At 38.5% G+C, this 15082-nt stretch overlaps 1 protein-coding gene across 1 annotated transcript in view; it reads right to left on the bottom strand.

Moving 5' to 3' along the window:
• Positions 1–15082, bottom strand: part of PIEZO2 (piezo type mechanosensitive ion channel component 2) — a 279377-nt gene that overhangs the window by 150335 nt on the left and 113960 nt on the right. Inside the window, exons 4-5 of the mRNA XM_026661020.2 lie at positions 8736–8943; positions 3786–3999 (exon numbers count right to left, since the gene is read on the bottom strand). Of these exons, the coding sequence (XP_026516805.1) occupies positions 3786–3999; positions 8736–8943 (422 nt within the window). The remainder of the gene's footprint in view (positions 1–3785; positions 4000–8735; positions 8944–15082) is intronic.

The raw sequence follows: 15082 nt of genomic DNA, 5'->3' as shown, positions 1-15082 counted from the left end.
TTATTTTCGGATATGCCTCTCTCATACAAGCGGTCAATTGATGCTTTTATTTTTATCACTAGTGCTGGATTTTGAAGTGGGGGTTTCTTAAAGGTACAGCATAGGAGGAAAACATTAGCAGATGAATACAGTTAACATCAGAACTTCCCCACTTGTCCGGATGTAGTTTAACTTAATCTAATCTGACATAAAGTGACATGCTGGCAAACTGATGTGTTTCGCTATCCAAAGCAGACACGTTATTTTGACCAGAAACAACTCATACATTTCTTGTGAACCCAGGAATGTTAATGTTAACAGCTTTTAAAAGTCCAGCCTTCTACTCCTTTGAGAGAAATATTATCCCTCATTAGCTCAACAGGATTTATTTTAATGTCTGCCCTTGCATCTGCACAAAGTGAGAGAAGGGAGGAATCTAACCAGGGAATAGACTCTTTAAACTTTACAAAGAAATAAAAGCCCTGTTTCAGGTGGATCTTCTCTATTTTGTGCATGGGTGAAAGTAACTTTCTCCTTGTAACAAAGCCAACACCCCCCCCCACCCCGCTAGCAATAACACATACTTGCTGAACTGATTTCCCTAGCAATGATTTTAGTACAAAGAGCTGATGTGATTTTCACATAAATTAACAAAGCTAAGAATTGTTCCCCCTGCCTCTTGTAAGTGACTATTAAAATATATTTTGGATAGGAAAGAGAAAAAGAAAAGCAAAATACAGAACAAATAAAAGAATAACTGGAAAATATATTAAGAATATGATTCTTATCTCAATGTACTTGGGATTTACGTGTGTGAGCCAGCCACTTGTATTAATGGGTCATAAGAACTTAAAAACGGCAATACTGGGTTAGACCAAAGGTCCATCCAGACCAGTATCCTGTCTACTGACAGTGGCCAATGCCAGGTGCCCCAGAGGGAGTGAACCTAATAGGTAATGATCAAGCAATCTCTCTCCTGCCATCCATCTCCACCCTCTGACAAACAGAGGCTAGGGACACCATTCCTTACCCATCCTGGCTAATAGCCATTAATGGACTTAACCTCCATGAATTTATCTAGTTCTCTTTTAAACCCTGTTATAGTCCTAGCCTTCACAACCTCCTCGGGAAAGGAGTTCCACAGGTTGACTGTGCGCTGGGTGAAGAAGAACCTGCTGCCCATTAATTTCATTTGGTGGCCCCTAGTTCTTATATTATGGGAACAAGTAAATAACTTTTTCTTATTCACTTTCTCCACACCACTCGTGATTTTATATACCTCTATCATATCCCCCCTTAGTCTCAAACTTGTGCCTCAAATTGAAAATATTGTGAATAAAAGAGCAATATACCAAATTTCTTGTAGGATAGGAAATGCTAAAATATTTTTCTGTACCACCCCAAATACATCTGTATCTCATTTTCTTCTATTCCTCTATCCACTGCCTAAGCACCACCCATGCAGCTCTTTTTAATACCATATTTGTGGCTTTCTCCCACTCTCAGATTTGTACATACTTTAATAGCCAACAAATACAACTACTGCTCTTTCTTCAGCTCTCTCCTAAAGTTATTACTTCCACAAAGCCCATCAATATCAATTCATCAGATCAAGATGTGTGATTACAAAAAGATACATGTACTGCTTAGAGATTAGACTATCTACTGGCTCACTTATCTTCTGGTACATTATGCATCTGAACATTATTGTCTGTGTAATTTAGAATATAAGATCCTTAAGTCACATAACATATTTATAAGAACAGTTAAGTTTCTAAAGCTCAAGAGTCAACTTTTCTGGCAATACTGTCAAGTTACTTTGCATATTTACTAGGATGTTTTACTCATGCATATTATTTTTATTCTAAAACTTTCATTAAGAGGTGGCTAATTAAACTTGGTACTTTAAAGAGTTTAGGATAATGAGAAATGTAAATAGACAATAAAAAAAACATGCCCCAAATCATGTAATATATTATATGAATTTTTCAGCTTTTTGAGGTCTTATATCTTTAGGAATCTCACTGGAGTCCTCTTTAAGTGAAATTCTATTATGAAAAAGCACAACTGCACTATTTACAAAGAAATTTAAAGCAAAAATTAAGATCTAAACTACATTAACTGCAAACTTTTAGCTGTTTTCACGTGTGGATTTGAAATAAGTGAAAAGAAGAGTAGTCTTTGTAAATATTCAAATTAAAGAGAGTGCTTTAATGCTTTAAGTAAAAATACTATGCAGCACACTACAAAGCAGATTAGAGAAGCTTTTCTACCATGATAAGAATTTATTGGTGTATAATATAGGGCCATATCCTAGTACACAGGTAGTTAATGGGATGTTTGCAATTTTCTCCCAACATATTAAAAAAGAAGCAAAAGGAAGTTCTATGGCCTGTGTTATACAGAAGGTGAGACTTGATCCTAGTGGTCCCTTCTAATCTCGGAATCTATAAACCTATGAAAAAGAAGTGCTTTAGGCTGCTTAAGAATCTGCTTTAAAAATACTTTTCTTTTTTTTCTCCCTCTAGGTTATGCGAATTCATACAATTGCCTAAGCTGGCCTCTAGATGGTACAAAAGAATCTACATCTAGGAATCTCTTTTCTGATATACATGTGAAGATTTATATTCCCTGTACCATATGGCTACTTAGATCATCCTCCTAAAGTCAGCAATCCCAACATTACAAAATGTAGTTGTGGAATAAATAAAATGTCGAAAAATATAAGTGCCAGAAACTGAAAGTAATGTGCCAATGTACTTAATGTACCAACTGTTGTATGAAAACAGTTACATATACAGTTGTGAGACTCTATTTTTCAATTGTTTTAACGAATTGGTTTGAGACAAAAAATGATTAATTCTGCCTCATCAAGTGTTCTTTCATTTTCAATTTAAAATAGCTGAAAGTAACATGAAACTTACTATAGACAACATGAAAATTAAAGAGTTAGATTTAATTGAATTCAATTAAATATAATGGCCATAAGCATTATTTATCATAAAGGCAATCTGAGGTCACAACCCAGTGGAACACGTACTAACCAATAAAATACTTCCATGACTTCATATCCTTTCGATTTTAAAAAAAAGATTTCCTCTTGTATGTTTTACATCCAATAGCTGTTTATTACAGAGGTGCTGTGTGGAAACTTCAGACACCAGCATGTTACATTTTGATCCAAGCGTCCAGGCTGCGTGTATGAGCACAGAACTGCTGTGTGGTGTATAAGCACAGGATATACCTCTATATTATTGAAGGTAAGGAAGGGTTCATGCAATTTGCCTAATATTATGCAAAGTAGGCATGATCCTCAACCTCCTGGCAAGTTGTCAAAGTAGCCCTCAGTTCAAAGTAAGTGCACTGACAATGACAATAATGTACATACACTCTCTACCAATCAAGAGGTAGTAATGTTGTATTTGATATCTTCTTGTCTCCACTGCCACAAACGTGTGTGTATGTTCCGGGTGATGTACTGCCAATTCCCTTAGTCCGTGGATCATTCTATCTTCTGGGTTTCTCTTATCTTTTTAGCCTGAGAACCCCTCTCTTTCCCACTGTGGATTACTCCTGCCTAAAAAGGCACATTGTTGTCATCTCTAACACAGAGAAGCCTCTAAGGCCAATCAAGTTTACTTCATGCTTTGACTCTCAAAGACTGAACATGGATTTTCCTGGCATTACACTATTTTCCTAAAACTATGTTAAATTATTTGTAATGTGGAAGAGCAATTGCAACAACATCTGTCATCAGAAAAGTGCAGCACTTGTCTATAATTAAATAATGTAGATAGGTCTCTTACCTTGCATAGTAGTCCTTTGGGGGAACAACTTCCTGAAAGAATTGTAACTGGTACAGATAAAGTCCGATCAAGTGCCCCGCACTGTATATAGCCATTAATACACACAGACAGCTGAATATCAGCGGATCAAATGCTAGGCAACAGGACCACCATGTACACAGCCCCAAAAATACAAAGAAATACACAGCTGACGTCAAAGATGGCAACATCATGCCTGCAAAAACAAATATTGAGGATACTTTGAGAATATTAGCGTTAAAAACATTTATTAATCCTAAAACATTATGTAGTTTATCAAAACAATTTCAAAATAACATTGCTGTTTTGATAGTTTTTACTTATTATAGGTAACATCTCAGACTGCTATTAACTGAAAAATGCCATAAAACATATATAGATGTATATATTTCATTTTGCTTACTCTATGAAAAACAACACTTGGTAGCTAGGTTTAGAAGGATTAGATTTAAATTAGTAAATGTTAACTTCATACCGATGAAAAAAATGTTTCCATCAGTATTAATAGAAATTTACAGATAGGCAGAGTAAGAAAAACGCTGCTTGATAACTTTTTAGAGTTTGATGTATTTTGACATGTGATGTTGACAATTTGTGTTTAATGGTTATAAAGCTTTAACTTTTTGAATCTCAACATCTACTGTAATTAAAGAATTATGAAATCAAATTCTGCCATGCCTATTGTGACAAAGTTCCTCCTCTATCTTGGTGGGTCCTGCGCTTATCGGCGGATTTTCTTTCCTCAGAGATTCACCATGTGGGTTGGGGAACAGCCCAGAGACCTTCCCCTCTGGAAGAACCCACAGTCCAGGTCAATTGGGAGGTTTGGGGGGAACCCGGGCCCACCCTCTACTCCGGGTTCCAGCCCAGGGCCCTGTGGACTGCAGCTGTCTATAGTGCCTCCTGTAAAAGCTGCATGACAGCTACAACTCCCAGGGCTACTTCCCCATGGCCTCCTCCAAACACCTTCCTTATTCTCACCACAGGACCTTCCTCCTGGTGTCTGATAACGCTTGTGCTCCTCAGTCCTCCAGCAGCACGCCCTCTCACTCTCAGCTCCTTGCGCCTCTTGCTCCCAGCTCCTCACACTCACACCACAAACTGAAGTGAGCTCCTTTTTGAAACCCAGGTGCCCTGATTAGCCTGCTTTAATTGATTCTAGCAGCTTCTTCTTAATTGGCTCCAGGTGTCCTAATTAGCCTGCCTGCCTTAACTGGTTCTAGCAGGTTCCTGATTACTCTAGTGCAGCCCCTGCTCTGGTCATTCAGGGAACAGAAAACTACTCATCCAGTGACCAGTATATTTGCCCTCTACCAGACTCCTGTACCCCAGTGGTCTGGGTCTGTCACACTATATATAGTCAATTTCGATATTTCCTCTGAGTACTTCGTGTTCCTAGTTTGTACAGCTCTTTCCCACAGTAAAAGAGGAGAGAAAAACAAGAATTTGTGTTCATAAACCCCCAAACCAGCAGAGAGACGCAGAGGTAGGTGCTGTACCTGAAAGTACTTTTAACTTTTAAAAAAAAATTAGATTTCAAGTTGATTACATTTCTGTAAAATAATCGGTAGGATAATAAAATACTATGAGTAATGAATATGGTGTGAAAGTTTCCCTTGTAATCATTGAATTTATATCACTAGAAATTTGTGTCCCAGTCAGTGAGATACTGTGTACTGTGGAAATAAAAGAGCATCTACAATATATCCGGTACATGTGGTCTATGTAAGTGCCAAATATGGATGAAAAGTAATCCAATTTATACCTCATAAATATTTGTAATACTTAGTGTATACCCAGGGCTCTCTTGTATCCCATGTAGATTTTCTTTTACACACTTAAACAACATTTCATTTGTGAAGTTGCTATTTTCACTCTCATGAAATGTCTACTGTACCCCGGAGGGGGATTTGAGGAGGTGGGGATGGGGAGATGCTCATATCTAAGACACAGGAAACTGGAGGAAACGACCCAAGGAAGAATCTTTCATCCTACATAATGGGCCAAAGACATCGCCAAAGCAATCCACTGAAGTCAATGGAATCATACTAGGGATGAATCTGGCCCATTTTGCTTCAAAAATCTTGACAATTGCATACTTGAATGGAAGGTGGATAGATCCCAAGAGATCTGGGGCTCATTCATCTGAGTCTGGGTAGTCATCCCACAGCAAAGTGGCCTGCTGTCCCTCAGAAGGACCCATGCCTTGGTGCAGTGGGTCTCAAACTTTTGTACTGGTGACCCCTTTTACGTAGAAAGCCTCTGAGTGTGACCCCTCCTTATAAATTAAAAATACCTTTTATATATTTAACACCATTATAAAAGCTGAAGGCAAAGCGGGGTTTGGGGTGGAGGCTGACAGCTCGCGACCCCCCCCGTAAGAACCTTGTGACCCCCTGAGGGATCCCAACCAGTAGCGTAGCTGGGGGGGAGTGGGGCAGCGGCCGCTCCCGCACCGAGCACAAGTGGCACCTTTTTAATTTTACTCACCCGGGAGCGGGGAAAAAAAAGGCGCCACCCACTGCGGCGCTTTTACTGATGGGGCGGCGCTCCAGGTGTCTTCACTGAAGCTTCATCTGAAGCCAAAATGCTGCCGAAGACCCGCGGAGCGAGTGAAGGTCCCGCTGCCGAGGTGCCGCCGAAGACCCGGAGCGCTGCCCCGTCAGTAAAAGCGCCGCAGTGAGTGGCGCCTTTTTTTTTCTTTTTGCTCCCCCTCTTCCCTCCACCTGGCTACGCTCCTGATCCCAACCCCCAGTTTGAGAACCCCTGCCTTGGTGGATGCAGCTTTAAACTGTGTTTGGAACCCTACCATCAGACAGAAGCCACCTGATGGATGGGATGAATCAATGCATTCTCCTGCCAGCGTGCTCTCCTGGCCAGCTCCACCCACTCTTGAGTGACGATGTCTCCCTTTCAGCTCCCAAGCTGAGTCGGGTTGTGAACTCTTTACACTGATGAAAATCCCCACTTCCTGTTGTGTTTCAGCAGACAGGGGTCTTTCATCCTGGGTTATGTTAGCACAAGCTAACATAAACCTGGGGTGCCTGCAGCCCTTCACTGCTAAGGTGTAGGATACACAGTATTGTCCATACTAAAGTTAGCTTTATATACCTGTGCTAAAAGAACCTTCCACTAACAGTAAATTAGTCTGTGTTGTATTAGCATCATCACAGGCTTGTACGTGGTACTTTAGGCCAAGCTATTGTCTCTCCTCCAGTATATAATCTGCAAGTGGGTATATACCATTTTAATGATTCATATATTTAAAGGTCAGAAGGTTCCCTTATGATCATCTAGTCTGATCTCGTGCATAACACAGGCCATAGAAACTCATCCACTAAATCTGCATCAAGCCTATAACACTGTTCTTTCTTTTAAATAGATATTTAGTCTTGATTTAAAGTCTTCAGTGATGGAGAATCTACCACATTCATAGGTAAGTTATTCCAATTGCTCATTACCCTTGCTGTTAAAAAACTGCACCTTTTTCTAGCCTGAAGTTGTCTAGTTTTAGTTTGCAACCATTGGATCTCATTATGCCTTTTTCTGCTAGATTAAAAAAAATCTACTATCAGAAAAAAAACTTTTCCCTTGGCAGGTACTTTCAGACTGTGATCAATCACCTTTTAACCTCCCTCCCCCCAACTAAACAGATTGAGCTTCTTAAATCTCACACTATAAGACATCTTTTCCAGACCTCAAATCATTCTTATAGCTCTTTTCGGAGTTCTCTTCAATTTTTCAACACCCTTTTTGAAGTGCAGACACCAGAACTGGACAGTGCTACACTAAAGTTCTCACTAATTCCAAACACCGAAGGAATATCACCTCTGAACGCCTCTTTTATATTCTTTGCTTATATATCCATAGAATGCATTTGCCCTCTTAGCTAAAGCATCGCATTGGAAACTCATGTTCATTTGGTTATCTACCATGAACCTTAAGTCCTTTTCCGTGTCATTGCATTCCAAGATATAGTCTCACATCTTTTAGGTGTGACCTACATTCTATGCTCCTAGATTTGGCTCCATTAAAATGCATTATATCCAAATAAGCCCACTTTGCCAAGTGATCCAGATTGGTCTGCATAACTCACCTGTCCCCATCACTATTTACCACTTCACCGTTCTTTGTGAATCTTCTGCAAATTTCACCGGAAATGTTATACGTTATTCTGTTTTATTCTTTGATAAAGACATTGAATAGCATTGGGAGTACAGACTCCTGCAGCACCCCACTAGAAACATCCCCCTAGGATGATGTTTCCTCATTTACAATTACTTTTCATGATCCATCAGCTAACCAGTTTTTAATCCATTTAATATGGATTACATTAATTTTATATAGTTATTTTTATTAATCAGAATGTCATACAGGAGTATGTTGAATGCCTTGCAGAAGTCTAAGTATATTATGTCATCACAGTTACCTTTATCAACTGATTTAGTAATTTCATTAAAAAAAAATCAAATTTGAAATTTTTTTTATTATGGAATGTATAACAAACCAGTAAATAAAGAGTAGTAATGTTTTGTTTGTTTAATATTGTGTGACATGGGTGCGTGTGTGTGTGATATGTGCGACGTGTGTGAATGTGAGTGTGAGTGAGTGTTGTTAGAAGGAGCCAGCACTGAGTCTATTAATGCACATTTCACTTCTTTCCCAGTTTGGCCATAATAATAGCTTTAAAATGAATATATACAATGAGTGGGCTACTTAGTACTAGCACCAAAATAAATAAATAAATAAATGAAATTAAGCAACTCACTGTATTTCCATGCCTGCCAAAAAGCTAATTTAAATAAAAATCAGCAGCAATTAATTTTCCTTCCAAATTTCCATTGTTATTCCCCAGTGTACCAAAGTGCTGGAAATTCATTTGTACAATGCATAATCTTAGGGACTCTTGGCGAATTTATCAAAAGCACCAACCTGTTGAACCAAGTAAAATTGTAACAACAACTTTTCCAGCGGTGGTTATAATGTTTCCAATAAACTCTTTCAATTTGGAAGCCAGTGAGGCAATTCTGCGCAGTAGTTTTAATTTTGTGGTTTCTTCAAATTCCTCTTCGCTATTTTCTCCACCATCCAAATCTTCACATATCAATGCATCATCTGGCTCTAACTTTTCTCTTCCAGCCTTAGAAAGAGAGAGAAAACAATGTGATATGAAACGAGAGACCTGTGTCATATAGGTTATTAGTCAAGTCATTTTTATAGTGACTGACTCTATAATCACAAAATAATCCGAATAAAGAGTTGTGAAAGATATATTAGAAGTCCATTTGGATATCTAAGGCTACCACCTTAGACTTGTCTTAAGAAGAAAGAGGTGAAAAATATTTGAGAGTAAGATTTTCCCTGTCAAATGTAATCCAGCTGGTTCCTCTGGCAGGTAGAAAGTAATTCCAGTTCTACATGTTTCTATTCAAAATTATGACCACTCAACATTCTGCCAGGTTTGTTGATTAGATTTTGTTAAGTCCCTTTGAGGCACAGATCATTAGTAGTATTTCCAGGCCCTGACCAAAGGTGGCTCCCTACCAGATGATGTTCCTCAGGGTAACCTCCTTCTTGGGATCATTACCATTCCCTATTGCAGGTTCTTTTCTCCCCCTTTCTTATGAACCCAGAGTTTATCCATTGGATGGACGGGTGTGTTAGTAGCCTTTTCCTTGATCTTTCCATGCATTAGTTAGCAAGAGGCACTGACACAATGAACAGCCATGACAACTACCAGTAGCATGCCTGGACTTAGAAATCAAAAAATCTAGGCCTTCTTCCAAACCTAGATTTGCTTCATTACACTATCAAGGCTAGTTTTCATAGCAGAGAAAGATAATTCTATATATGTAATTCTAGTATAAATGTTACTCTCTAAAAGAGATTAATACCAGTGTGCTATTAGTATAAATGCAAAGAGAGATCACGGATAGAAACATTACAGTAAACAGGCTTTCTTGTTTCTTCAATATATCCACTGGTTGCACTATGTTACTCAAACCTGACTGAATCAAATTCACCAAAAGAGCATCCCAGTTGGTCCCCACATCCCCATTCTACTTTGTTTCTGTAATGTTATACTATCAATTTATCCAAAGAGGAAGCCCAGCATGTGGGACTGGTATTCATGTAACAGTTCCACCGACAGAAAAGAGAAAGAGATGGAGAGAATCCCAGCAACAGGGAAAGAGAGAAGAAAGCAAAGTGTGCATGTGTTTGGGATAGGGGAACAGAATGAAAGAGCTATGAGGATAGCTCAGGATGGATGGATGAAAAGACTGGAAGGAAAAGAGATGTATCATGGAAGCTCAAAGAAAGAGAGATGGAAGCCTGGAAGGATGAGAGAGAGGAAGAGAATGTGAGAAAGAAAGAAGGTGAAGAAACAAATAATACAAGGAAGAGAAAGACAAATTTGAAAAAAGTTAAGTAGCAATTAAATATGGAAAATGGGAGGAAAAGGGGAATTAAATAATGAAAAAAGAGAAAGAAGAAGAAGAAAACCAGAAAAGACACACACAATGGGTAATTTGTTAGGATTTGGTGGTGACCCTGGTCCAGGGAAAGATATTAAACTTTCTGAAGAACAAAAAGATACGCATCATTGAGTGATGGGGTCTTAATGGCCCTAGCCTGACACAGGATTGGGGGCATCTGCATTACCAGGAGGCCCAGCATGAATACAATTGAAGGAAAATATATTAATCCAGACACAACATAAAGGACATTTTTTAAAAAAATCTAACAATAAATGGGCCAGATCTTCACCTTGTGTAACTTGGCATAGCTCCGTTTGTTTCACTGGAGTGACTCAAAATTAAATCAGCTGAGCATCTGACCCAATTAATTTCTTTTTAATAGCTAGGGGCACGTGTGAGTATTATATCTGTAATGACTTTTCAAGAGAACAACATATTTATTGCGGCCACTGGAAATGATAAATTCGAGAGCATTGACTGGGTGGCTTCCAGTGGAAATTGCAGAACTGTTATCCTTCTGAGTATTTAACTGTACAGAATACTTCATTACAATTTTGTTAGGTGGATTCCCCCAGGAAAAGAAACTCCCTCTTGTTCCATTTCACCTTTCAACTTTTTGCCAACTTTCTCTTCCCATTAATATTGTCTGTGACTGCCCAGAAAAAGCTTGCTCCATCTAGAGTTTCTATTTTGCAGACAATGAAATAAGTATTAAATGCTGTAGAGCTGGTCTGGGAAATCCTCTCTCTCAGACACATCCGGCTGTTTCACTAATTACGTCCATTATAAGTGGAGTGCGCTGGCGTCACAACCACTTTGCCATCGTCACAATTCATTTTCATGGCTTTCAACAAACAAGATTAATAGCTCTAGAAGCAAGGCAATCATTAGGAGGTTGCAGTGTGCACACTCAGTAAGCACCTCCGGCGGGGGTTTAGCATGGAGAGGAATTACTATTGTCTGCTGCCCTTGCTGGATCTCATGTCTAGAGAGCTCTCTAGTTGATGCTACTTTACTTAAATAATTAACCACAAAACAATGCTGCAGTTCAGCTAAATGCTACATAATATTCTTCCTACCACTATCACTATATTAATGGGAAAGACACAGGAAAAAGAGTACAATGACACCTTTCTATGTACTACAATTACTAGAAGAACTCCTTATTTAGCCTGTTGGGTCCAGTCCTGTGTTTCCAAGCCAACTGTAGCTCTGTGTTTCTTGTTTAACACGATCATTAAACGGCTAACTCTTATGTACATGTAAAAAACAAATGAAATCAGTGGAACTTCTGGATGTTCAGGGATGTGGGATTGAGCTTTTAGTGTGCACGGACCTATATAAAGGAGGACATCTTCAGCTCTTCCATTTATTTATCTGTATCTATGGAGATACTGTTTACAACAAAAATAAAAATGTAATTTCAAAGTAACTGCTATTACAAACGAGACTGGCAGACGTTCGATATAAATGACAATGTGGATTAAAACAATGAGCTCAAGGGGAAACTTTTGAAAACAGATTTTGTTTGTATATATACAAATTATGCTTTCTACTAGAGATTGGCATGTCCAGTAATCGGAGCATAGACCTTTGGGCTAAGAATTCCCAATGCCTAATCCCAGCCTGGAGAGTGACTCCTTCGATGGACTTAATTTATGCTCTTAAAGAATGCTCTTAATTTATCTTTCTTAGTTACCCCATCTGTAAATGTTTGCTAGTTCTCATGCTAGATTTTCCAAGAAGTTACAAGCTGAATCATAACATCCCCTGGCCATGCTGGCAAAATCGGTATCTGAGCAGAGCAGCACTCTTCTAGGAGACCAGAATGACAGCCACTTTCTTTCGCGATGCAGAATTTGGCATAGATGGATCTGCATAGATGAATGTGCGTAAAATGCCTTGAATATAAAAATCATTATATAAATGCTATTGCTAGGAGTCTATACTGAATAGGAAGATGTTATACACAAGCCATTTTCATTGCAAGCTAAAAAGAGAGCTCTTTTAAAACAAAAATAATAATGATTTAATATCCTGAATCAGCACCTTCACATATGTGCAAGAATGGAAAATATAAAACTGAACACAGAGAAAAAACATAAAACCAACCAAACAAAAAACAAAACCCTTACCCTGAAGGGAACAGAAAAATGAATTTAAAAACTGGTCTTGGGGGAAAAAATGAGAATTTAAAAAGTATTAAACATACTGCAGGAAATACACAAGATGGAAAAAAAAGGGAAAAGGAAGGAAGGAAAAAAGAAATAAGAAGAAAAAACCAAGGGTGACAAGTAAGTAAAAGAAGGGAAGTTGCTTTGTTGCATAAATGGTGGAGCAGAAACCCTTTTTCTTTCTTCTCTCTTCCAACCCATCTCAGTGGCTAAACTCATCCTGTGCATATCTTCTTAACTCCTGCCAAAAATGGCTGTTTGGTTTCCCTACAACAGGGATCCTGGTTTTTTCACTTCGAGAGTCTGGTCACTCTAGTTTGGCTCCCCATAGTTCTAGTCAATCTGATGCACATTCTGTCTTAATCCCCTTTAGTCTGGGTGTTGGGGTATTTCTCAGTGTGGAGGGGGAGAACCACTAGGAAGAAGAGTCTTCCTGGACTTACCAGTCCCTGCTTACTAGTCCCAATTTACATCTAACAGATTGTTTAAAATGACAACTCTGAAGCTTCTATTGTTGTTTTCTCAAATAAAAATAGAACTAATCACTGAGGTTGGGCACAACGTGAATGGACTAAGGATTTTGACTTCCACCTGGTGATAATGTGTCTGTTCTAACAGTTTTTGATGCGTATGCTGTAAGATATGGACATGCTCATCATAAAACAGCATTATTCCAGCCAGACTGTTTTGCAAAGCCTTCACCCCATATGGGTCAGCCTGAGACTACAAACTAATGCTGCATAGGACATAGTTAGAAAAATACTTTTACTTCCATAATAAATTACTTATTATGCAACTACAGAATCCGTGTGGCTGCTGATTAAATCAAATAAACCTCCCCATTCAACTAGTATATAACATTTTTGAAGTCATAAAAATGTGTTTCCATGGCCTTTTCTATGTAGAACGGGGCCCCATGACTTTTTTATAAACAGACTAAATGTAGTTTAGGTTTTTCAACTTTGTGCAAGTCCCAGGAGTGTTCACTGTACAACACTTTTTAAAACTGCCAAACAGAGATAAAGTACAGGCCGAGAAACAGTCTTGCCTCTGTGGCAGCTACTATCATGGCTAGGGCCAGAATATCCATTAGCTACTTTTGGGGACTGCTTTAATAACATCTAGCTTTTACATGTTTCATCTGGTACAGTATAAACACTAATGCACTGAGATATCCTAAGTCCCATGGATGTATTTACTAACAGGCAGCCTTCGTCTCAATTTAAATTCATTCTTGCCCCAGAAAACCTTTTTGTATTGTACCTACAACTAAGGATACTACATCTGTAAATACACAGAATAGTCATTCAGTGACTTTTGGACACTAGAAAGGACAGGAATCTAACCCTTTAAAAATCTCATGGTTGTCATCATTGCAATTTTTACTAACCAGAGATGTTATAGCTAGATAGAGGTGGATCTCAAAAGGTTCTGTGGCTCAGAATGGAAAGAAAACCCTTCAAAGTTTGCCAAAGTATTACACTATTTGACCTTTTGAATCTGTGTAATGGCACTGGAAAGCTCACAAGAATAGTCTCTCATGAGAGTTCAGGTGCTTCCTCCTTCAAGTTAGATCATAAAGGCGGCACAAATACCCTCTTCTGCAGTATTTTGACGTTTCCTCCCAGGAACCAGGAAACACAGAGGAGTGAGAAAATGAGATATCAGTTTGAAGAAAAAAAAAAAAAAGTTATCTGAACTTATCCAAACCTCAAAGTTTGTTTTGAGCTTTGAGCAACTATGTCAGAATGAATTTTTATTCTAAATGCAATGGTAAAAGACTATACATCAATTTATGTGTATCAAGCTTTATATGAGGTTTATAGACATAAACAGGAATGTAAAGGCAGGACAAACTATTATAAACTTGATGTTTGGATGAATGTATTCATGTTTCAGAATGTTTGGATTATAGGCAGTACAGAAGTGCAAAACATAATGAGAGATGCAGTGTGTACTAAGATAACAGGAATTTCTGAGTTCTAATTCTGGCCCTGACGAGTGACCTAAGGCTGTCTTGATGAGTGACCTAAGGCAAGTTGCATGAAGTGCAATTATACTCTGAAAAATTACTATGTAAAAATGGTTCCTTCTTATTCAACAGATCCCTGTGAGTCAGAGAGTTTACTGGCTGAAATAAATTCTTACAACTTTGAAGTCTTGTCAGCTTTCCAGAGCCCGCTCAGCTAAGAGAGAGCAAACTGGATTCTATTCCTTTTTGTTCATCATCAACAGAATTCTTAGCTAAATTCCAATCAGTTACACCTGTGCAAAATCATAGAAGATAATGGGTTTCCCCAGGTGTCAGAGAGAGCGTAACACAGAGACAGTGGGAGTTGCATAAATGTGGTGGAGGGCACAATTTGACCTGTAGAACCTTTAGGATGATTCCTGACAAGTTTTTTTTTTTTAAACCAACTTAACTCTGAGATCTCTGGTTCCATTTGCAGAAAAGGTATATGCACATATTTTATCTGGAAATAAAAGAGCAACACATGGAGAGCCCCACAATGCCATTTTGATAGTGACATTTTTCAGACTACAACAGCACTGTCACCTCTTGTGTCTGTTTCTCTACCTGTAAAATAGGGAAAATATTTATCTTCTGTACTTACCTCACAGGGGT

The sequence above is a fragment of the Terrapene carolina genome, unplaced genomic scaffold, assembly GCF_002925995.2.
Source record: "Terrapene carolina triunguis isolate 2854851 unplaced genomic scaffold, T_m_triunguis-2.0 Scaffold58, whole genome shotgun sequence".
NCBI classification, from domain to species: domain Eukaryota; kingdom Metazoa; phylum Chordata; order Testudines; family Emydidae; genus Terrapene; species Terrapene triunguis.
This window is presented reverse-complemented; position numbering and strand designations above follow the sequence as displayed.